Raw genomic sequence first — 25,348 nt, 5'->3', positions numbered from 1 at the left:
AGCGAGGCAGTGTGTTCAGGTGTCTTTTTTTCTCTTTTTTTCTTTAAATGTTGCCTTCTGTTTATAAACATCTGTTGAGAAAATGTTTCTGGTGAAGCTTTCCTGTTCCTTAAATCATTGTATTTTTGGACGTATCGGTTTTAAAGAACGTCAATTTATGAACGGTGGAAATTTAGATACTCTACAGTGAATGGAACAGAATACAGTGCTTTAGTAGTGACTAAAATACCGGCTGATCTTGGATTCACAGCACAAAGGTATTGAAAGGTTTATCTATAAATAAGAAACTTTGAATCCAGCATCAACTAGAAATTCTCTGGGCAAAGCAGCCTTTCTCAGCTTCCTGTCTTCAAAAGCGCAGAATAGGGTGGAAATATTAATTAATCATGCAAGCTCGCTGTGGAGGTCATTAGTATCTATAGCTTATTCAGTGTTGTTATTGCTAAAATGGAATATAGTAGAGTCTAGATAACTGAGGGAAGCACCTTTGATCTAACACAGTGGGATATAAGAGGGGGGGAAAAATACTCAGATGAGTTATGAACCAGAGAATACCAATCTGGATCCTTTCCACAAACCCGAGTTATCCCTATAAATGGAGGGGATTTGATTTGTTGTTTATTGTTAGTAATCCATTCATTTCTCATTTGGAGATGCTTGTTCTACGTACACATATTTACTCGTGCTGGGGATCTACATATTAAGCTTGGATTAATCCAACATTAGAATAAATCCTTCCACTACAGCAGAAGACAATGCACAGCCTATATTATGCTTTACTTAGAACTAACTGATGAATGTCCTAAAGCCCGAAAGTACTGGTCTAAGATACAGGCATGGTTAGAAGAGATGACAAAACTAAAGATTAAATTCAACACAGAGACATTTTTACTCGGAAGGACAGAACCAACGTGGAGCAAAAAACACCAGCATCTGATATCACATATCATTACAGTGGCAAGGATAGTCTTTGCCCAAAACTGGAAATCAACAATGATACCCACGGACCTGGCAATAACTAATTAAATTCACCAATGCGCAGAAATGGTTAGACTAACCATGTTACTAAAAAACAAGGAAGAAGGGGAATTTTTTACAATTTGGAATATATGGTACAAATGGTTGTATAAAAAGGAAGTAAAGATGTCTAGTGAAATTGATTAAACAAACAACAAGGGAAAGTGGAAATAAGGATAAATATATATATATATATATATATATATATATAGCTATGTATATATGTAAAGTAATATAATTAAATAAATATTGTATTATAATTGTAATAATAACATATATAAGTAAAGATTTAGGAAACAAGTTATAGATTTACTTGTAGCAAATGACTTTAATTGATACTAAGAGAAATGTACACTGCTATGAAAATGTTGCAAAAATGTGAGAACATTTCTCTTTTTTTTTACACATTATTTTTGTTTGAAACTTTCAATAAACAATATTAAAAAAAAACCCTAACTGATTCACCCTCATTCACATAAGGAAGTGTGATTGTTTTGACTTTTGGTCAAAGATGCTTTTCCAAAAGGCAATTGAACTTTCTTGATTTTTTCCCCCTTGTAAATAGTTTCAGTTCTCATCCAAGAAGTGAAACGTTTTCAAGGAAACATTTGGGACAATGATGGTTGAGAATCTCCATAGACATGTTACACTGTCGTTACAAATCCATAACCAATGTTAGGGACAGTCTGGTTCTCCAGAGACCTTTAAATAAACCGTATTCAATGTATGAATATGCAGAATGCTCTTTTATGTAATATTCTAACCTTCAAATTGTTTCAAGATGTGGTCTTCCTCCAAACAGCTTGAATGTCCAATCAGCATTCCAGGAGATCCCAGAATATTCACAACAGGCTTTTTCAGAATCAAAATGTTTGGCATACATCAAGTCATTTTAAATCATGTTTCCAGTTTAGTGTAGCGGTTAAGTACTAGGAACCAGGACACTGTGAGTTCTTGTCTTGCCTTTGACATGAAGCCAGCTGGATGTCCTTAGCCAGTCCCTCCTCTTCAGCCTGAGGAACGAAAAAATTGCAAACCACTTGTGAAAAATCTTGCCAAGAAAACTGCAAAGACTAGACAGGGAAGTCACCAGGAGCTACCACTGATTCAAGGGGACACAAATGCGAAACAAACTCATTTTAAAACTCTACTTCAGAATTTTAAAACAAAAGCAGGGCAACAATAAACAAAACAACACTAGAACTTTCATTAATCTTTGTGCTCCACTGATAGACTCGGTAGATTTTTTTTAACCAATGCAAAATCTTGATTTTTTTAAATTTATAGAACAGCCCATAGTGATAGCTTAGAAAAAGGTGTACATGTGATATATAACATATATTTAAGAAACAACAAGACCAAAGTTGTGCTACAATCTGAATTTAGTTTCTAGCAATGGAAGCTGCCCATGTACTATCTTAGAGATAGTACTTTGTGTCACATATAATCTTGATTTCCCCTCCCCCATCCCCCCGTTGTAATAAATAAATGTTTGGGCTTCCCTGGGAAAAGAGAAAAGAAGATAGTGGTTACTACAGTATATAATAAAAATGAATCACTTGTCATCACTGCAGATGACATTTATCAGCCTATTTGTAGGTGCTCTTTCTTTCTCTGTGTATAATATAGAACATAATTTGTCACTTTGTAAATACATTCCACTCTAAATCCCTGCCAGCATCTGTTAGAGTTTGAAGGATTAATGTGCAATGCAGCGCACGCCTGTGCTTTCAGGCAAAAACATTGCTTACAGTCATGAACCCTGAGAAGAGGGAGAAAAAAGAGAGAGCTGGAGAGCCCCTTTCATATTTGGTTAAACATATTTGTCCTTTGGACATGCTCCAATCTATACTTGTCATCTGCACAAGTGGTATTCAATGTCTCTACAGCTGGAAAACCTCTCCGGTTTCCCCCAATTGCAAGCAAATTGCTTCCCTTGTCTTCTGGGTGTTCTTCTTTTAATTCTAGAGTGTGTGTGCAAGGAGTTAAGGAACAGACACGGCTGAGCCATCCGTAAAATTTTACATGTTGTATGGTCATATGGGTGGAGATCTAGAGTTAGCATGATGAGTAGTCGTGTTTTTCAGGAATGAACCATGATGGCTTTTCCATTCCAGTCAAGGACAATTGGCTTGAAGGGCATATATTGTTACATGCAATGGCAGCTTCATAGAAATCCCTTAGTATTATTTTATTTGCAAGCAGTATTTTAGTTTATTTTAGTTTATAATACTACTAATATTTTACTTTATAATGGTACTTAAAAAAAATTAAAAACCCGAACAATTGGGAAAGAGATGTCCATAAATTTTAAAACCTATACTGCATTGTGGAAATGAGGTTTAGTTCTCTCAAATGTGACCATTGCAGGAAGAAGGGACAAACCAGACCTCTTTGTTGTATGGAGTTTTATGCTCCATGATTCTATGGGGCTACATTCAAGAATATTATTTTAACATCATATAATATTACTACAAATATTATTCTGCTTTACATGATATACATTTCTTTAAAAGCATTTTGCTAGCCAGGGATAATCACCAAAATAAAAATGCAGTGCTGTGGCCCATTATAGAGTATGTAATCTAAATTTAATTGGTATATATCTATTTTAATCTTTTTTTCCTTTAAATATGGTTGGAAATATGTCTTAGTTGTACTTAAAATATTGATTAAAAATACTGTCCCACATGTGCTGAGTTTTGTTGGGATCCATTGTGTGAAACCCTAATAGTTGCACGAGACCTTGAAAACGATGAAAATAACATCTTGGGAAAGGAAGATTGAAGTTCTGCTTGATATTACTTAGAGAACATCATTGCCTTTTTAATGGAGGACAAGGTGGATCTGAAGAAATAGGTTCATCCCATGAATACTTCACTGTGAACCTCTCAGTGTCATAAGGAGGTTAGGTATCAGCTACCAAAACTGCTTGCTCGTATTGTTTTTAATACGCTCCACGCAAAATGTGAAATGTCTTTTAGGAAAATAGTCAGGGCATTGAGGAAAACAAGAAAAATGAGTCCAGAATTATTCCATCCATTAAAGTCTCTAATGGACCTCAGTAAGTTATCTCAGCTGCGGTAAAGGAACTGATTCCAGAAGCTGATCCAACGTATCTTCAGTTGGCCTGAACATATTTGCACCATCTGATTCATGTGTCCCACGTAGAGATCTGAAAGGTAATCTCATCAACTTCAGAAACACACAAATGGCTTAGAAAGCCTGCCTGACATAAATACTCCCCCGTAGCAAGGGCGTGCATTAGGGATTATAATGTTTACAGTCTCAAACTGAAATGAAAGCAATTCCTTGTCTTCATCCATCTTGCATAGTGATCATTATCACAACTACTGCTAGGCATTCTTGGCTGTAAGAACGAATGCCTCAAAATCGCCATGCGTTATTCTAATGGTAAACTTCAGCCTGAATTTCATGTCTCTGTGCTTCTTCGAGTCTTTTAGGCTTGGTGTCCGTTCAACTTACATTCTTACTGGTTTATCTACATTATATAAAAGCTATTTGACATCAAATTCCCCTTGGCTTCCACACCTCTCTTTGCAGCCTTTCCTTCTTAAACATATTTTATCTCTTGGACTATAAATATAATTTCCTCCGTCTTGCCTTCTGTGTTTCCCAGGTGTAGGTGACTGGAATTTGCTTTATTAAACTGGAGGACAAGCTTTTTTCTCCTCTACTCAAAAGAGACATGTTTGAGTGGTATACTATTTAGGATTTATTTTGGGAGGGTGGGGGAGGAGAGTAAGGCAGGGTGGCTGCATGGACTAAAGCTTTTAAATACCTGAAAATGTACACTGCCTATCCGTGGAGAATATAATTATGTACTAAATTAGCTAATGTCCACTCTGTGCTTTTTAAAAGTACATCTTACATTTCCTCTGCTGCCTTCCACCAGCACTTATATAAGTTATAGGAACTGCAGTTTATTTATTAAGAGTCTTCAACTGTGTATAAAACTCTAAGCAGACCAAGTAATGGTATTTGCTGAAGGATTCTTTATCATGTGAATTTACCTTTAGTCATCTATTATTTATTTCAGCTCTTTTATATGCCATTATAATAAATATTATGACAGAAAGCTTTTATGCTTCAACTTATTATAGTTCTCTTCCCTTCTTTGCAGTCCTTCAGGAAAATGTAACCACACTTTACCTATATTTAATGTAAATCATCCCTTGCATTAGAATGAAAAATACCTATGAAAAAGGCTCCTTCAGTGTCGAGACATAAATGCACTATCATGTTTACTGCCAAACTACTGTAGCATGCAGTGTTCATTTTTAAACAATCTTTAAGCTGTAAACTGAATACATTGCCTATTATGAAATTGCTAGCTTTTGGAGGGTTTTAACTTTTCTGGTTAAAACTTCTGGCTCGCTAAGCATTTTTCTAAGCACGAGCACAAATATTGCCAATTATATTCTAAACAGTTTTAATAGACTTGCTCTATGGAAACACAGAATGTTTTTGGAATTAAATGAGAATGTTGTCTATAGTTCCTGTTCTTCCTAGCATTGGGAGGGTTGCTAGTGCTGGAGGACAATAGCTACAAACTGTGTGTAAGAATTAAATTTGATTTTGCATATCATCAATCATGTAGTAAACAAACAAACCACCTTGAATGAATGTTTTCCTTTGGCAATGCATTTCACTTTGATGAAGAATAGTGATTTAATGTAGAAGATGTAATTAAATATGGCATTCATTTAGTGAGCAATTCAAGTCCACAGAAAGTGGAGCCATAATGAGCTGAGTAGTTTGTCTTAATGCTATCATATACTAATGTCACTAACTTTCTAGAACTTAACATAAGGAAAATAATATTTCATGATCATGAATGGATCATGGATCCTGTATGGCTGGACAACCTGCACCTTTAGGATCTAGGAAACCCCCAGAATCTCTGCAACTCTCTGATGTGAGTCCTACAATCTGCTAGTAGATTTTCCAAGGAGTGGGGTGGTAAACTTGCCCACATTATTGATTTCACCTTCTCCAAAGAATGTTAAATGTGGCATATTTGGATATGTTTAGTGCAAAAAGATTCATCATGGTCACGAGGAATGGGGAAGACAGATGATAGATGGAGGAGGGGATGACCAATTTCTACCTTCCTGAATGGCACTAGATCTCCTCTACCTAAGGTTGCTTGGAATTACGAGGTAGGTGGCATACAGACATACATGAATGAATGAATGAATGAATGAATTAATGAATAGCAGGATCTGTCCAAGGACCCATCAGAAGATTTCAGCAGATTCCCAACTGTGCATGTGAGCATCATGACAATCATGGGTTTTCAATGTTGCAGCTATAAAAAGAATATAAATATAAATATTTAAAATATACCAAATATATATATCATTCCATTTCTCACTGGTCAGTTAGAATTAAGGAAGCTTCTTGGATGAGAAGTGAAACGTTTTCAGAGAAAAAAAATTAGATGCCTGAGTTTATATATTCTTTTTCTTCATTTCCCCTGGTTATGTGAAGATAAGACACATTCATTCCTGCTTTTATGTGCACCAAACAAGAATGGTGACTCAAGAAGTGCTTTGATAACAATCTGGAATAGCTAGTTAAAAGGAGTGAGTGTTTTTGATCTGTGTGATTATGGTCAGAATTGAAGAGTGAACGTGCGAGCTAATTTATCAGAAACAAACAAACCCATGATTTAAATGAACCTTTCTACAAAACTTTCCAAGTCCACCCTGCAGATTTCTTCCTTAAAGTTACTTGATTATTAAATGATGATGAAACTGCATCACTTTCCCACAAGTGGTGCATGCACACATGCATGCAGATAGCCACATGTATTTTAATATTCATCTTGTTCTATAGAAGGATATGGCTTAAAACAAGCTTCTTTTATCTTTTCTTATATTATTCCCAGCAACGTTATATTTAGTAGAAAACTGTTTCTAAAGTTAAGTTCAGTGGTTGCATAGGAAAACTTCATGGTGACATCTCTATTTCCTAAGGACAGGGGTGTCAAACTCAAGGCCCATGGGTCACATGTGACCCTCCCAAGCTCCGTTTTCACTGGCAGAGGGTTGCAGGAGGCCGTCCTAGCCAAAAACAGAGCTCGGGAGCCCGTTTTCACTGGCAGAGCACTTGCGCCACTCATGCCCTGACATGAGTGGTGTCAAGCTGGCCATATTGAAACACAACCCTGATGCGGCACTCAATGAAATCAAGTTTGCCCTAGGAGAATCTAGTCTCTTAATCCGGATAGTAATTTCTAAAGGATATCTAGGCATAGAAGAGCTGTAGAGGCACACACCAATAGACCAAAATGTTTGTTAAAATACCACCATTTAAGACTTAACACAAAACACCATGTAGTAATAAAACAATACAGGAGTTATCTGTACAATAACCTTATGACATTAGCAGAGAATTTGAAGGATGCTGTTAAATCATCTGTTTTACAGGTTATAGATTACTGTTTCTATTATAAACCTGAAATATTGAAAAAGCTAAAAGTACAACAAGAAAAAGAAAAAAGTAGAAAAAATAAAGAAAGCTACAAATAAGAGGCTCCTGATCTTCATAGCAGTTATAAGTACATTAATATTTTAACCTCTTTCTCTAAGGTTACATCATGACTCTCTTCTTTCTATAATCTATCCTCTATAACCGTAAAAAAAAAATCACATTTTTTTAAAAAAATTATGCAAAAAGTCCATAAGGGCTATTAAATTGTTATATTACATTGCTCAGTGATCAAATAAAAGTTTATTGATTGATTAAACCATTACAGGGTTTTCTTTTTTTTTGCTACAAAGAGCAACATTAAGACTCAAAAGAATAGTTTGAGTGTAGTTTAAAAATATACTAGTTTGTATGAATAGGGAGGACAGCGTGTAAACTTAAGTTAATGAGGGGTTAAAAAGCCAGATTTGTGAAGATTTAATGACATTTTTTATTATATAGGCCAGTGGTCATTGTATATGTTTCTGTCTTTATCATTTATGTATGTTCATGAATGGTATCCTAGAAACCGTCATTGTTATTTTTATTATTATTTGAATGTGTGACCTTTCAAAGCCTTCTACTTAAGGTGCTTGAGAAATACTCCCGCAGAAGGTGGTTCTTCTTCTAACCTTTGTTGTGCTAAATCTACAAAGCTGTAGAAATTCAGATTAATTTAACAGTTGGGGAGGTGGGGAAAGGAACCCTAGCTGTCTTCACAATAGAAAGGGTTTTATTTTTCCAAGTTCAGTTTACTGCCCGAAATGTCAGACTGCAAACTATATTCATAGCTTGGATAATCTACATTTCCAAGTTCCCCATTTGTTGATCTCTTTTCTTTTTGTTCCATATTTGTATTTTTTCTCAAGTGCAACTTCTTTTTCTCAGTTCTAACTTGTGGAAGGAGTAAAGGAGGTAGGAACACCCAAGCACCACTCATTCGCTCTCTATTCCCTTCATAATATCGCAAATGCTGTTCTCTTTGGTTTCAAAACCCAGCAGGAGAGACCTGCAACATTGCCCAGAATGTGCAAAAGCATTACCTGAGTAATAGTGTGTGGACTTGAATCACTGTTCCCAAGAGCATGCTAAGTAACAGCTTGTGGTTTAATCTGTTGAACTGCTTGATGTTTTTTGACCCCTTGTTGTCCTTGTGTTTGTAGCAGCCGTTTTATTTTCTCCTTGGAGACGAGAACAGAGCATTGTACCTTTTAAAGAAGAAAGAGAGAGAGAGAGAGAAGGCATTCCTCCCCCCTTTCTGCACCAAAAACTTGCTGGTTGTGTCTGTTTTGTGTATTGCAAAGTTGTTTTGGCCAAGTGCAGACAGGATTGAGTTAGGATGATGATGGTGATAATAATGATGACGACCATGATGTAGAGTTGCTTTTTCCATCTGAGCGCTGGGTTCTTCGGAGAAAGACTTTGCTTGGCAAGCTTGAATGTCTAGGTCAAACTCAAGGTGAAACTCAAGGCCTGGGGGACAGATCTGGTCCGTGGAGTACTTAGATCTGGTTTGTAGGGCCACCCTGGAAACAGCAAAGGACTGGCCAGCAGCACTTCCGCCAGTGAAAATGGGCTCCCAAGCTCTGTTTTCGGCTGCCTCGATGTCCGTTTTCACTGGCAGAGGGTTGCAGGAGACCATGGCAGCCAAAAATGGAACTCAGGAGCCTGTTTTTGCTGGCAGAGCTCTCAGGCCACCATAGGCGCCCCCGACAGGAGTGATGTTGAGCTGGCTACGGCCTCCCTGGCCATGCCCACTCTAGCCTCCCAAGGACAAACCCAACCCTGTTGTGGTCCTCAATGAAACTGAGTTTGACACCCGTGTTCTAGGTCAAGTACAGGGAAATAATAAAATGTCTCTTCTATTACTCCATTGTTAAATGTCTACTTTTATGAGGAAGTAAGTTTCATAAATTGGTTTAGTGGAAAATTAATAATGTGTTCCAATTTCAAGATTTAGTTATTAGCAAGACGAAGATGAAATCTTTTGAGATTCTCCAGAATGGTCGAGTGTACTTGACTGGTTTCAATATGGGTAACATAGCATTACAAAGAGGAATGGTAAGAAACATTACTGAATTAGAAAAAAATCTAGTCAAACATAATGCTGGGACTTATTTATAAATGGCTGGAGAAATATGATTCAGAGTCCGGACAAGCAAAAGAGTTTATGATTAAATAGATACAGAATTTGAATGTGGTAATAGAAGTGCAGCAGTGGAAATTTCATTGGAAAAAGAACATTAACTTTCCTCTCAACATTATAGTTAAGAGGAAATTGGTATACAATATTTTATTATTGGTATATTACTCTAGTCCCGATGGCTAAAATGAACAATTCCTTCTCTAAAAAAATGATGAAAATGTAGTGTTGGGTTATTTTTTAATATTTGGTAGCAATATTGTAAAGCACAACGATTCTGGAAAATAATGCACAGTAGAATGAAATAAATCTTAACAAGTGAGTTTAAACTGCTTTATTAAATTGAGTAAACCATTCATTTCTTTAAATTATGCTGAATTAGCTTTGTATATGCTAACTACAGCAAGGATACTATGTTTTGGTAACATATGTTTTAGAAAGACTGATTATAAAATCCCTGAACTGTCAGTTAATATGTTTGCTTTGTACCTCATATACATTCTTTTTTCTGTGTAAAGACTCTATATTTTAACTTCGTGGGAAAATTAGAGTGAATTTTCTGAACTGGTTCAATTTATTATAATTCTGGTTGATGAGTTTAAATGTGTTCCCGATCTTTATTTTTTAGCTCCATACTTAGTTTCATTGTTTTTTTAAAAAAAGACAAATACATTCAGTTGTTACGTAATTAGTTAGGTGTTGGAAGACCGTAACCTCCATGACATTTTCAGATCCTCTGTTTGCCAAAATGGGCTGAGCTGCCATGATTTGCCCTCACCTAGCAATTCAAAAGCATACACATGCAAATAGATAAATAGGTATCACCTTGGTGGGGTGCTAACACTGTTCTGTACACTTCAGCACATGCTGGGCACATGACTGCGGGAAGGGTCTTTGCACAGTGCTGTGACTCCGTTGGCTAAAAAACGGAGATGAGTATCACCTCCTAGAATTGGATATGACTGAACAGGGGAAACCTTTACTTCTATAGTCTTCCTTTGAAATGTCTAATAAAAATCTGATGATTGTAGCCTCTGGATTGGATATGTTTCTATCTTGATTTGAATTGTTTAAATGATTTTCTGTTCCTAAATCAACCAGTCATAATGGATTTTGCCTAAGTCATCAAGCCTAGCAGATTTTAACTGATGAACTTTGGATAACTTATTTTAAGATACTTTTGGTGAGTTTTGTAAGAATCATGAGTTTGATTTAAAAAAAAAAAGAATAGTAGCTCTGTTTTATTTATTCTGCAGGTAACGGTGATAAGAACAAAAAAAGATCTCACCATCTTTTGGGTCAATCTTTTGGTTTATCTGGAAATATGTTGAGATATTTGAATAAATATTCATACTTCTTTCAGGATTTACTTTGTCTGCATGTACCTGCAGCATTAAAAAACCCATCTTTAAACAATCTCTACATATCTCAAAGTGTTGTTATCTGTACCACTATGATTAAATAAGAGTATTTAAATATATGTTGTTGCGTATTTGTTATCAGATGATTCTGTGGAATCAGTATGTTGATCTTTTGAACTTTTTATCATTTTAGCACAAAGCCAAGGTAGAAGCAATGACCTTGGATCTTGAGTCTCTTCAAAGTGTATGGGAATTTGCTGAAACCTTCAAATCCAAGAATCTGTAAGTACTTAGAAACAATTATTTTTTTTCTTATTACATTAGCAAGAGTTTGCTTTGCTGTTGTTGAATCAATTGAGCAAAGTTACCATAGATGGGAAGCTATTGCAATATTCATCTCTGTCTCTTTTATAATAATATGGTCTGTATACTTCAAATGAGATTTAAGAGCTAAGTCGTTTTTATACTTTCGTTTATTATTAAGGGGCACAATTTACAGAGTCAGAGAATGATTGAGATTTATAAATTCAAGGGCTATGAATGAGGTGGGTGTCTAAAGTATCTAAATTTGATAAATAAAATAAATACATTTCTTTGTTCTATCTTCCCTCTGTGCAATTCCAATAAATATATTGCTTTAAGACCAATAAATATAAATACGAAAAACAGAAAGTATGAATGCCATTGAGAGTTATGACAACTTGAAATGGGAAAAATAGAGAAACCTATGAGGGTTAGAGAAAGCAATGAATATGATGTATATGACTGAGTCTTTTTATCATAAGGTATAGGCACACTCAAATTAAGAATATACACAAAATGCAAAATGCCATTTTCTATTTTGAATTTGGATGGATTCCAATGGCAGACAGGATCAACTGACTTCTAGGAACTGCTCAACACATTTCAGAAAAATTGGCCAAAGGCAGTAACATAGCAATCAAAGCACATGCTAGAACAGATGAGGAAGGCTAGATTCCAGATTTAAGAGGTGGCTGTTTGTAGGAACACAGTTTTATCAATCTCAGTCCAAGCAAAACCTCTGGAATATCAGTCCTCCAGAGATTAGAATGGCCTCCTCGCTAATATTCTTCCGGAAGGCACTAAAGACCTGGTTCTGCCAGTGGGCCTGGGGAACCCAGAGTGGGATGGAGCCCATCAAATAGCTCATGTGATCTGCAGTTGTCGGGGTGGAGGATGGGAGTTGGGGGTGTTTTTTTTTTTTCCCCCAGATTTTATTCTATTGCACTTTATTAATTTATTTGATTCTTTTTGTTGCTTTGTTTCTATTCTTTTTTATTTTAAATATGGTTTTACATTCTGTAAACTTCCTCGAGTCAACCTGGGTGAATAGGTGGCAATATAAATTCAATAAATAAAATAAGTAAACAATAATAAATAAAAACTCAAGATCCTTTGGTAACATTACATTTATTTCTTGGTTTGGATTGTTTGAGATGGGAATGGTCAAAGTAATAACTTTGGTATTCATATTCTTTATTGGTAAAGGATTCTCAGAGCAAGAACGTTGAAGATATAAATATGCAATTACCACTTTCAGCATGCATAACAATTGCAACCAAGAGTTCTATTTCAAAGGGGGATACAGGAATGGAGCATGTTGGTATGGAAAGAGGGAATCTATTCTGTCTTGGTCTCCAAACTCCTGTTCAGTTGCTGTCACCAGGTTGGAAAGGCCATGGTTCCTGAATTGAAGTGAAGATTTAGTTCTTTGCTAATTGCTCAACTCTCCAGGTTGACCTCAAATTGTGTTTGCTCTTGGGCAGCCTCCCCTATGATGCTTCCAGCACGCAAAAGACCCGGGTACATATTAAAACTAACAAACCAACAAGATAAAATGAGGCACAGATTGGACTGGAGCAAAAATATGGACTGTGATAAACTTTATATACTCGTATCAAGTAGAGGTTGATATTTTTTCCAGTCTGGGAAATTTTGTGGGAGAAAATGCTCTGCTAGATCTGAATGTGAGAAAGAAACTTACTGCAGACTGGTTTTGACCCAGATCTTTGCCCAGGGGAAGAAGGGCTTAATTTCATCCATGTTTAAAAAAAAAAGAAAGGAAAAAAAAAACAGATTGCCTTGTGTGCAGTCTAATGAGCTCCCACAGACCATTCCCTAAATGCTAAATATGCCATATCAGTCATTCAGCTGATATCTAAACCTAGGAATGTTGCAAGTTGAAGAATGACAAATAGCTCCCTTGGTTGAACAGCAGCTTAATGAAAGAGCCTTAACCAACAAGAAAATGATTCAGTGGGGAGAACGACTGTTTTGAGTGTGCATAAATAACATATGACTGAATATCTTCTACTTGGGGCAGAGAGTTTGAGGACAACAAATTGGAGCTGTCTCTTTGATAATAGCAAACACACACACACACACATTCATTCATTTATTCATTCATTCTTTGCAAATTGCTCATAATGATTGAGGAACTTTTTGAGGATTGTGAGTCATGATATCAAACATTGTTTTACTTATTGTTTAAGGGAATACAGATAATCCTCAATTTACGAGCACAATTGAGCCCAAAAATGAGGGAGTTTTGTCCCATGTTATAACTTTCCTTTCCACATTTGATAAGTGAATCACTGCGGATGTTTAAGTGAGTAACACAATTCTTAAGTGAATCTGGATTCCCCGTTAATTTTGCTTAGCAGAAAGTCACAAGGATATAACTCCAGGACTCTGCAACTATCATAGATACATGCCAGTTGCCAAGCATCTGAATTTCAATCACGTGACCATAGGTCACACTTACAACGGTCGTAAGTGTGAAAACCAGTCATTTGGTCACTTTTTTCAGCGCTGTTATAACTTTGGATGGTTACAAAATGAATGGCTGCATAAGACAAAGACTATCTGTACCCGTGATTAATGCCGTTCATTTGAATTAAACTTAGTAGATAAAATTTCATTGCTGTATAATGCTTCTTTGTTAATTTATATAGACTCTTTTGCTTGAGTATTCATGCTAATAGTTTTGTTCCTGTCTGATGTCTGTCACACTAAGCAAGACCTAAGATAAGGCAGTGTCAGTGCCAGAGCTTTAAATGGTGAAGTAGTAAAGTTGTGTCCCGCTTTTGGGACAGAGGTTCAAAATATTAATACCTTCATCTCTATGCAATTGAAGGTTACTTGGCAGAGGAATTTCTCATGCTAGCTCTTCTTGACCTCAGAAAATATATTCAGGATTCGTGCCAAGGGTTTCGTTGGAAATAATTACATCGCAGAACGTGAAGCATCAAAAGTACAAAATGGCGCAATCATTATGACCATTAGAACAGAGGAAGGATTCTGCTGGATCAGAAAAATGCTCATGTACTCATGCAATCTAATTTAAAAGTAACATATTTTACATCCAAGAGTAGCTTGCCCCCCCCCTCTCGATAGATAGATGGATGGATAGATGGATATAGAGCTAAAGATATTTCATATATAGAATAGGATTTATGTTTCAATGGATATAGCAAATAAGATTTGAAAAGATGTATTTAAATTTATGGAACAATGGTTAGATTCAGAATGGTTCAAATATAATGTGAATGAGGATATTAATAAAAATGTTAATGCTTAGGGTTTATATGTAAAGTGTGTGATTGTAAATAGCATGAATTAAATTTTGCTTAATGAATGTGTGATAGATTATTCCAGCAATGTTTGTCTGCCAGGATGTTTTCTCCAGAAGCATTCTGAATTACAATTTATTGCAATTTGTTCAGAGATTTTAGAATTCTTGCAATCCCTATTCTGCATGAAAAATATTTAAAAAAATACAAATCCCCATTAAAAACAAAGAAAAACATGCATAATTCTTAACAACAGTGAGGCAGACTCCGCCCTTTAAAATACAAAGATAAAAAAAAAAATCTATGATACTCTCTGAAGTAGAAATGTGCTAATTTCAATTCCCACTTGTTTTAATGGCTTGTTTTAGTTACTGCACTATGATAACATTTTTATATTGTATCTTATAATTGTGAGCCAGAACATCCAATTAAACCAAAGGGTGAGTTATTAAATTTTATAAATACAATGTGTGTTGTGCAGTTTCCTCCAGTAGTAACTTTGGGTGACGCTAAAAGCAACAGAAAGCATATGATGGATAACTCTACTGGCTTCAACTTGTTTAACCAGGGACAACTTGTTTAACCAGGCTTTCATTGCTGCTTCATGCAAACTTGTCTAGATTATCTAATCAGAGGTTTATAACTTTTGTGATTGGATAACGCCTGCAGCTTTTTTCACAGTAGTAGAAAACAGAGACACCTATCCAGCTGATGTGTAGAAGAAAATGGATCTCATGCAGAGCAACTGCTTCATCACATAGCACTCCCAGGCAAAGTGTCTTCCATGGGAATATACACATACTTAGCAGAAACCTTTGAAGCAATTGTTCTGAGCTTTTCACAGATCATCACTTATCATTGTTTTAAGCAGCAAGTTCTAATGGGTGCTTGAGTTGCCTTCTTTAAGAAGATTTCTCTCTCTTCTGCATATGCAAATATTTCCCTAAGGGTGGTACTATCTTCTTCTGAATTCCCAATGGCCTCTTTTGTTTATAATCCTGTCAACCCTTTCTGTCCCCCTTCTGGTTTCAGATACACACACCATACATAGTTGCTATAGAAATTAGCGCTTTACTCAAAGTTAAGGAAATAACAGCAGACAAAGAATGCTAGCTAAACAGTTTCTGAAGGAAGCTTGAGTGATTTTTTTTTCTTTTAATAAGAACATACAAAAGAATAGTTCAAATACAGTCCACAGTTCCAAGATCCAAGTCAAGGTTGTCAGCTAGGAGATCAGAATTTCATGAGTAGATTCCACACCCAAATATCACAAAGAGCTTCAGATCAGGTGGTTGCTTCCGACGAGAGGGTCAGGGTTGCTTTTTAAATAGGGTTGGGGCCAACTGTCAAATCAAGAAAATTACTCATGGCAAGGAGCCTCATAGAATACTTCTGCTTTGCAGTCCTCTCTGTTCACCAGGTCCTGATGTATGCTTGGCATGTGATGCTTGGCTTTATGTCTCTTGAAGCTAACATTCCAAATCTTACTGGAGTAGTTTCTTCATGGCACTGTCTTAAGTTTAGTGTTGAACAATCATAACTGCACAGAAGGCTACTTTTCAGTATATGCCAGCAAAAGATCACAATGAGATACAACTTTTTCTATCATCTTCTGTTCTAGTTTCACAAAGATCAGTCAAATTGCTAAGGGGATCCACATTTGCCACTTCTTTTTTTTTTGCTGTTCTTAAATTAAGACACACAGTTTCTGAACTTCATAGGTAAAAAGTAATAACTCCCAAGTTCCTTGGTTTAGTGATCTTTTCATTGGTGGTTTGGACATTGTGGCTGTTGTCTTAAAAGGAGAAACCATGCATGCTAGGCAGTGGTTTCCCCCAGTTGTGTTGCAACTACAATTCCTTGGCCAAACGATCCCAACCTATGTGAAAACTAAGTTCAAGATACATTTGGTTTTAGTTAGGTTAAAAGGTCTTATACTTTGGTAGAACCAGCCATGAGGGGCATGTTGGGAAGATAAGCATGTAAAATATTTATGATTTAATATGTACAGCTATAGTATCTTTTGCTGCAAATAAAGCCGTAAGCATTTTGCAGTTTTATAGCTTTTATGGCTAATGAGAGAATTTTTAAAGGGTCTGTGTGTACAGTATTTTAATTAAAATTTTAATTTAAAATAATAAAACCATGAAGAATATTACAAAGTGCAATAACAATCGATATAATGGAATTTTTAACAAATACGTTGATTAAAAGCACTATATGCTATAACTTTCTTTAAAAAAGTTTTTAAAAAGTGGATATGAATCTTTGGACTAATATACATGATTACACATTAGTCATAGATTTTGAACAGAGGTGAAGAAAACTTCTTAATTCTGGGTGTTAAGCATGCTTATTAATGAAGTTATGTTTCTTATTCAACATAACTTTTGCTTCTGGAGTATAGCCATGTAACTTATGAATGCAACTCATAGTTTTCTTTTGAGTGCTGATAAAATGCAGACCAACTTCTATAGAAGAGAAATGTGTGCATTTCAGTACCCAGGATTTTATCACTTGGGAAGGCCATTGCTGAGAATCTTGGGATTTGAAGTCCATAGATCTAGAAGTTACCAATGATGGGAAACAGAGATGTAGAGTATAAAGCAAATAACATACTGATCAGTGGTGGGATTCAAATTTTTTTACTACCAGTTCTGTGGGTGTGGCTTGGTGGGTGTGGCAGGGGAAGGATACTGTAAAATCTCCACTTAGAAGTGGTTCTCCAAACTACTCAAAATTTACGCTATCAGTTCTCCAGAACTGGTCAGAACCTGCTGAATACCACCTCTGATACTGATCAAATAATAAACATTATGGCAGCTGAAGATATGGACCACAGACTATTTAGTCTTTATAATAACCATTATTCTTCAGATTATTTAATAGTTCCCATTCAGTGGGATCTGGAAGTTTTGTTTTGCTTTCGTAGCAAATAACTATCTCATATCTGTAAAATATTCATTGAATTTGTCCCCACTCCATTGCGAGGTATCTTGAGATAGATATGCAGAAGGAATTTCCTGTATGGAAACCCAACTATATTTTCTGTATGAGAACATGGGACAGATCAATTAAAACTAGTTAACATTATAGCATTGTGACTGATATTATGAGGCATGGTTTTTCAAAATGGCTAGAAATAATGTCTTAACTCATCTGAAGGCCACCAGATTTCTGAAGATTAATTAAATATATATTTCCACATTTGTGTTTACAGAGCTCTCCATGTGCTAGTCTGCAATGCTGCTGTTTTAGGTCTTCCTTGGCAATTAACCGAAGATGGCCTGGAAAGGACTTTCCAGGTGAATCATTTGGGACACTTTTATCTCATTCAGCTCCTCAAAGATGTTCTTTGCCGCTCAGCTCCCGCAAGAATCGTGATAGTTTCTTCTGAATCACACAGGTTAGTTCTGAAAGGAATGTACTCACCGTTGTTGTTTTTTTTAAATGCAATTGAACCTTTTTCCTGAAAGTTTCACTGAACTTTTTTAGTGTTTTGATATTATTTGTTACTTTCTTCCTTAGTTGCTCTGGAACAATAGTTTGAGTCAGTTCCTAAGTGAAAAAACATATTTTTAATAGGTTGTTCAGTTTTAGGGTGCTTGACTCCAAAAGTATCTGACTCCAAATGACCGGGGAGCTTCACAAATTTAAAAGAACAACAATTTCATACAACAACAAATTTCCATAAAGCAACCACCATGACCACATATCCCTCCATTTGAAAGGATCCTGTTCAACCATCTTAACCCCAAGACAATGCATAGTGTTTAAAAGAAAGTTGTGGAAGAAAATATATTTAGAATTCTACATTAGAAAACTATTTGATAGTGCAGTGAAAGGATAGGCAAATTTATCTTTTCTGGATTTGCTGAACTTCTACCAATCTGAGTTATTTTAGACAAAGGAAGTTGGGAAACCATAATATAACATATCTGGAGAGCATCTGCTATCGTGCTAGGTAGTCAACCATAAAGTGCCCAAAGTGGTTCTGATCTATTCCCATAACTTCACTTTACTTCACAGGGTTTTTAAAAAGAAATAGATGAAAGAAAAATCATAGATATTATTCAAAGGATCACACAATCGATTTGGTTCATGTGCTTGGATGTTTTCTTCTTCTTGTTGCAATATCGTCTATCTTGACTACTGAGTAAACCACTAGAGCGGGAATGATTAGCTTTCTTTCCTGTGGCATTTGAGTAGCCTGCTGGCACTTCAGAGTAGGAGGAACCTGAACGTACATTGAATTTAATATTTGATTGATCGCATCTGATTGATCTTTGCCTATTGAATATCTTCCCAATGCATTCAAAACGGCAATGAAATTGGAATGGCTCTGTGATTGTCCTCTCAAACCCTTTAGATGCCACATGGTTTCCTTCTTCCACAAATGGCAGGGACCCTTTATAGATTAACACTACAGACTATTCTGGGAAAGATGCTTTCTGCTCACTGCTATGGTTCTCGGGATCTTGTGGGCCAAATTAAATAAATAAAATATTCAGCTCTTTACTAGAAAGTAGGTGAATGGTAAATGGACTGACGACCCAATTCTAGATTGACTAGATTGTGTCTTAATCTTCATATTGAAGCAGAGGTTCTTTGCCGAAGAATGCTTTTGTTCTGCCAGCTGGTGAAACAATAATTGATTAAATCTGAATGGTGTGACTTTTATTGATTTGCCATTCAACATCTTCAGTACCGTGCCAGGAAGAATTCACCTTTACTCTAATTGGAAGCTAATGCAATTACTTTTAGATTAAATACACATTTGTGATTTCTCTCTCTCTCTCTCTCCGAATATGTATGAGTGGATGTTCTTAATTGTTAGGCAAGGAATTTCATGTGGACCAAAGCTATAACTTCGTGCAAAGGACATAGCGTGTTCTGAATGCTTTCCACCATTAAACCCCGATTTGGAAAATCTTTTGCCTGAGATTGAAATATGGCATAATGTTTTCTAGTGAATGTGGAATTGGTTGACTAGCTCTTATTTTTTTTCTAATCACCTTTTTAGCAAAATCCTGTTCAAAATGCCCAATAGCATCAAAGCTTTTTCTTATGCTACTCAACTAGCAACTTTTTCTCTTTCTCTCTTCCTCCCTCCCTCTTTCTCTCTCTCTCTCTCTCTCTCCCCCAATGCTTTTTGATGATGATGATGATAATAATAATAATAATAATAATAATGATAATGATAATGATAATAATAATAACCTTTCTTCTGTGCTACAAAAAAGCTGTGACTGTGATTAACTGGATTGTGCTTATTCTTCCCTTTCTTCATGTTTCAACTATGCAGTGTGAAACATGCTTCTCTTTAAAAAAAAAAATCACTTTCCTTAAGATGTACAGTAGCTCCTGGGACTTAGTAGGCAGGGAATGGCTCAGGGTTAGGCTGAATTCTTTTATTAATCCCAGTATAAGGGCTCGTGATAGAAAGGACAATATTGCACAAAGATTTACTTTAGCCATTTTAAATTTATGACGGCTGAAATGGAAGAAAGAAGTAAAAATGCCCATATCAATCATGCCCAGAGCCACAACATGAAATATCAATTAGGTGAGAACACCAACCCATCATCAACAAAGTCCTTTATAAATTGTGTCGAGTTTTTCTGCCTTTCTATGTTTCAAGTGTGTGAAAGCAAGCGGTGGAGTTCCTTGCAAGGCGGACCAGTTGGTCTAGCTCTAAAAAGATAAGTTTAGCTCTAAAAATGTGCAAAGAAATAAGATCCTTCCATGTCTCCCACCATCTTGCCTGAAACTGATGAGGCTTTTTGGATGAAGAGCAGTATGTCTTCCAGAAAGCAAACAAAGGATGTTTCAGTTGTTGTTTTTCTAAACAAAAACAAAACACCTTTCAGACAACCATGACCTCGATGATTGAGAATCTCCATAGACATTTAGCTCTAGAAATAAATTTCCCCAAATGGGGAAGGTGCAATGGGATTGTACAGTACATGCATGAGCTGTAATTTAATGGTGATTACATGGAATTGTCAGTGGCTTGTATTATCTGCTTATTATTATATATCTATATAACGAAATACCACTCATGCATCATCACAAAATCTCCAGAACCGTAAAGCTGTACAGATGGAACGATGGATGCTATTCCAAGCTTTATTAAGGCTAATGATCTCAAATTCTTCTGGAGGAACCAGCATGATCCAGAACCATAAAGCCTACCAACTTGAAATTTGGCACGTATGTTCCTCTTGGCTTCTAGGAGCTCACTAAGAAAGGATTTTTCGAACTGACCATCAGAGCATTAGTGTTTCCTATATTATTATTAATACGCTCTGAGGCTAAGGAGTTCTACTCCCCCTCTCCACCTGGAAAGAAATCTGTCCCAAATGCAAAACACAAGCAGAGGAGAGGAGTTTCAGTTTCAGTTATAGTTTCAGAGCAGCAACCAGCTCAACTGTTGAGCTAAGCCATGCCCAGGCTCCTTGCTGTCTCCTTCTTCCTCACACAGCAAATACGATTTCAGTTTCCAAACAGCCCTCAACTTTCATACACTGACAGGACACTAGCCAGATGAATACTGATGGATGCTGGTAGGCAGAGGCACAAGTTTTTCCCCTTATTTTCCTCTCCCAAAACTAAGCCTGATTACATAGTTTCGTAGTGAAGCACAGGTATCGAAGTAGTTTCTTTATATTATCATTGAACTCCAGCATTTTAAAAATATTTTCCTTCTTTGCTTTGGAGTGGACTTTGTCTCCGCCTATCACTTTGATATCATTGATAGCTTTAATTCCTTTGTTCGCAGAACTTTAAAGTTTGATTGGGAATCAAAGCGGAGACAGGACCAACAAAATATTGTTCTTTGCTTACTTACAGAAGAACAACCAGGGTTTCTGGAAAACCTATCCCACAATATGTGATTGTTGTGTCTCCAGATCTAACAACTAATTGCTTCTCCATTTCTCGGGGCTTGTCATGCATTAAATTAGATGTTTAAATATGAGCATTGAAAATGGCTGTGAGTTTTACCATATCTGTGAGAAATTAGCAGGATGAATTCACTAGCTCCTGCATCTTATCACGTACATTTGTAATCTGTTTGAAAATACCAAAGCCAGGCTCAGTCATTTTTTTTTTTTTTCATGCTATGCAGAATAATTCCAATTCTCCTAAGGTGTTCTCTGTGGAGCATTATATTAGAATAAGTGGGAATATTTGTTGTTGGTTTCTTTGTAAATCTAATTTATCCAGGCCTCATTTCTTCATATCTATTGTTGGACTTCATCAGTAAGCATTGGCTGTGCTGGTTAAGACTGATGGGAATTGGAATAGCTGAAGGGATACAAGCTTTCACTGGCTCTTTTCAGAATCACTTTTTCAGATGTTGGGAGAATGGAAGAAAAGAGAAGGAATGGGTTGGCTGTTCATCTAGTTGAGAAGTGGAATAAGTTAGTAGGGCCATTTTTGAAAGTCCAACAAAGATCTTTAGAATATTTGGGAGTTCTGCACATCCAGGTATATAGCAATAGCATTTAAACTGATATGCCTGTCCCACAGTGCTTTACAGAACGCTCTGGGCAGTTTACAATGTCAGCACATTGCCCCCAATTCATAAATCATGAATTGTGAAAGTCCATCAATGTTATAGAAAGTGTTACAGCACTTCAAAGCATGATTATCTGTTATAGCATAGCATAGCATGTTGTGCCTAGACTCTGTAGTTCCTAGTTTGGGAAGAAAACTACAGCAGGTCCTTCCTTCCTTCCTTCCTTCCTTCCTTCCTTCCTTCCTTCCTTCCTTCCCTCCCTCCCTCCTTCCTTCCTTCCTTCCTTCCTTCCTTCCTTCCTTCCTTCCTTCCTCCCACAACCCACCCATCACCCATTCATTAAATATTTTTCATTTCCCCCCCCCATTCCTATGCAAATCAAATGTGTATATGTACGCTTATGGCTATGTACAATAATCCAGCTGTAGAATATTTCCATGGTTTGCCACCTTGCTAGAATAACATCAACAAACAAACAGCTGGTGTTTAGTGACTGTCAGATCCAATTAAAAATATCAACCACTTACTTTGATTTGTGCTCAGTCATACCAGGGGTACACTTAAAAACATTAGACTCTGCCACTGCTTGTTGGAGCTTTGTTCACATTTTTCTTTTATACCTTAAAAACTATTGATGGCAGAGTCACCTCAGTTACTGCCTCTTTTTAAACCATCAATCTTTAATTTAAGACAATGCTGAGAAGCAGCAAGTCTCATCTGTAGTTATTTGAGCACTTAGATTCCAAAGTGTGGAAGACTAGTGCATTGGAAAACAGAAAGATGGGAAGATCAATGGCGAAAGTTGTCCCATTACTCAGCTTGGAGTTGGGCAGAAGGGAAACCCATAAATCTTTTGCCCCAATTACAGTGTTTGCTAATTGCAATTATTTATTGTTCTCCCTCTCTCTCTCTCTCTCTCTCTCTCTCTCTCTCTCTCTCTCTCTCTCACACACACACACACACACACACACACACACACACTCTCTCTCTCTCTCTCTCTCTCACATAATTCATTATTTCCTAAGGACTAGGACTAAAAGGTACTTCCCTTGATGGAAAGGTTATTTTGTAAGTAAGAGACTCTGCTCTGCTTCCACTGTCCTATCGCGAATTGTTCTAAATAAAAGAAATGTTCTGATGCTTTTAATTCTGTGTTTGCTGTTCTGAATCACAGTGGTGTATGGCAAGATAAATGGACTTCCATCCATCCATCCATCCATCCATTCCTAAAGGCTATCCATCTATCCATCCAGCTTTGATCACCATTGCTACAGCAAAGAATGTGGTCATTTTTACAGAAAGTTCACAATTGTTATTTAGTAGGAAGCATCTAACTGTTTGACTCAGTCCAGATAATTTACAGTTAGAAAGAAGATTAGCTTGGCCCTCCAAGAATGATGGGTAAGATCTCTCAAGACTCCACGTATATTTGTTTCAACTTTGGAATCTGAGCATATACCTAAGAGTTCTTGAGAGAGGATATTATTAAATCTCACCATCAACAGAATCAAGAATGTGTAACATATAACTCATTCTAAAACCACTTCTGCAAATTGGGAATATATTCGTTGCTATCTGCTATGCCAGGATAATTACAGATTCAGAAACATTTTGAAAATCAATATTTGGATATCCGAAGGATTGAATTTGGATATCCAAAGAACTGTCTTGTCCCAATGGGATTGGCCTGTCCCACTCATTCTGGCAGGAAGGGCCTACTGTAGCCTCCATCAGCCAAGGAATTTCAGCTGATGGGGTTTAGGAAAAATATATTTTCTGCTAAGGATACCCCTTCCCTTTGGAATATCTTGCTGCCAGAGTGAGATCCACACCCATCCTTTTAGCCTTTAGGAAGAGCCTTAAAACTTGATCCTGGTGGCATGTGGCCTTGATGGAGAAGCTGTAGATGTTGGGCAGTTGGAGCAGTAATGGCACTAACTCCATTCTGTTCTGAGCCCATGGTTGTTGTTTTTTTGTCTGTATTTTATCTTTTGTAATTTTAATCTATTTTTATATTAATATGGTTTTTATATCTCTATTTTTATTATATTGTAAGCCACCCAGAACCACTCCAAACAACAGTAAGACTGTCCATATATAAATTTAATAAAGGCACAGATAATTAAGGTTTATAGAACAGAAATATTCTATAGAACAACTTGGCGTGAAAGCTCCCTTCCTTAATATTTTTAAGCACCTCGTTTGGAAGGCTTTTACATTTGCACAATGTATTTGCACATATAGCAATAGCACTTTGACTTAAGCACCGCTTCACAGGGCTTTACAGCCCTTTCTAAGCGGTTTATAGTCAGCCTCTTGCCCCCAACAATTTGCGTCCTCATTTTACCCCCCTCGGAAGGATGGAAGGCTGAGAACTTTGAGCCTGGTGGGATTTGAAGTGCCAAATGGCAGGCAGCCAGTAGTCAGCAGAAGTAGCCACTCTAGACACTGTGCCACTGTATAGCTCTTTTCCTTCACTGTGAAGAATCTATGGTTATGTATTTCACTGGTGATAGAGTTTAGAGTAGTCACAGAAGCCATCCAAAGCATTAAGTCTGTCTTTCCTTCCTTCCTTCCTTCCTTCCTTCCTTCCTTCCTTCCTTCCTCCCTCCCTCCCTCCCTCCCTGCCTTTCTTTCTTTCTTTCTTTCTTTCTTTCTTTCTTTCTTTCTTTCTTTCTTTCTTTCTTTCTTTCTTTCTTTCTTTCTTTTCTTCCTTTCTTCCTTCCTTTCTTCCCCACCCATCTCTCTCTGATAAAGCAATTTTAACTCTGATAAAGAAATTTTATTGCAACACTCATACAGTTTTTTTGTTTGTTCTGGCTTTGAAGATTCACGGATATTAAAGAGAACTCAGGAAAACTTGACTTCAACTTGCTTTCACCATCGAAGAAAGATTATTGGGCTATGTTGGCCTACAATAGATCTAAGCTTTGCAATATTCTTCTATCAAATGAACTGAATCGCCGGCTTTCCCCCCATGGAGTTACCTCAAATGCACTGCATCCCGGAAATATGATCTACTCATCCATTCATCACAATTGGTGGTTGTACACCCTCCTGTTTACACTGGCTCGGCCTTTCACCAAGTCACTGGTAAGAGCATGATATTTCATACGTATTGATTGATTGAGAGATTGGCTTTTTAGAAATTCTCTTATACCTACTGCATTTTCAACCACTCTTACATTTGTTGATCTTTTATATAATTGTGGCCCTT

The 25,348-nt window shown here is 36.6% G+C and overlaps 1 protein-coding gene across 5 annotated transcripts in view; it reads left to right on the top strand.

Moving 5' to 3' along the window:
• The window catches only part of WWOX (WW domain containing oxidoreductase), a 546,547-nt gene that overhangs the window by 110,784 nt on the left and 410,415 nt on the right, over positions 1-25,348 (top strand). For all 5 annotated transcript variants that reach the window (XM_087940561.1, XM_026714128.2, XM_087940563.1 and 2 more), the window contains exons 6-8: positions 11,210-11,298; positions 17,830-18,015; positions 24,960-25,224. In XM_087940561.1, the coding sequence (XP_087796687.1) occupies positions 11,210-11,298; positions 17,830-18,015; positions 24,960-25,224 (540 nt within the window). The remainder of the gene's footprint in view (positions 1-11,209; positions 11,299-17,829; positions 18,016-24,959; positions 25,225-25,348) is intronic.

The sequence above is a fragment of the Pseudonaja textilis genome, chromosome 11 (genome assembly GCF_049901715.1).
Source record: "Pseudonaja textilis isolate UNSWEBS1 chromosome 11, rPseTex1.2, whole genome shotgun sequence".
NCBI classification, from domain to species: domain Eukaryota; kingdom Metazoa; phylum Chordata; class Lepidosauria; order Squamata; family Elapidae; genus Pseudonaja; species Pseudonaja textilis.
This window is presented reverse-complemented; position numbering and strand designations above follow the sequence as displayed.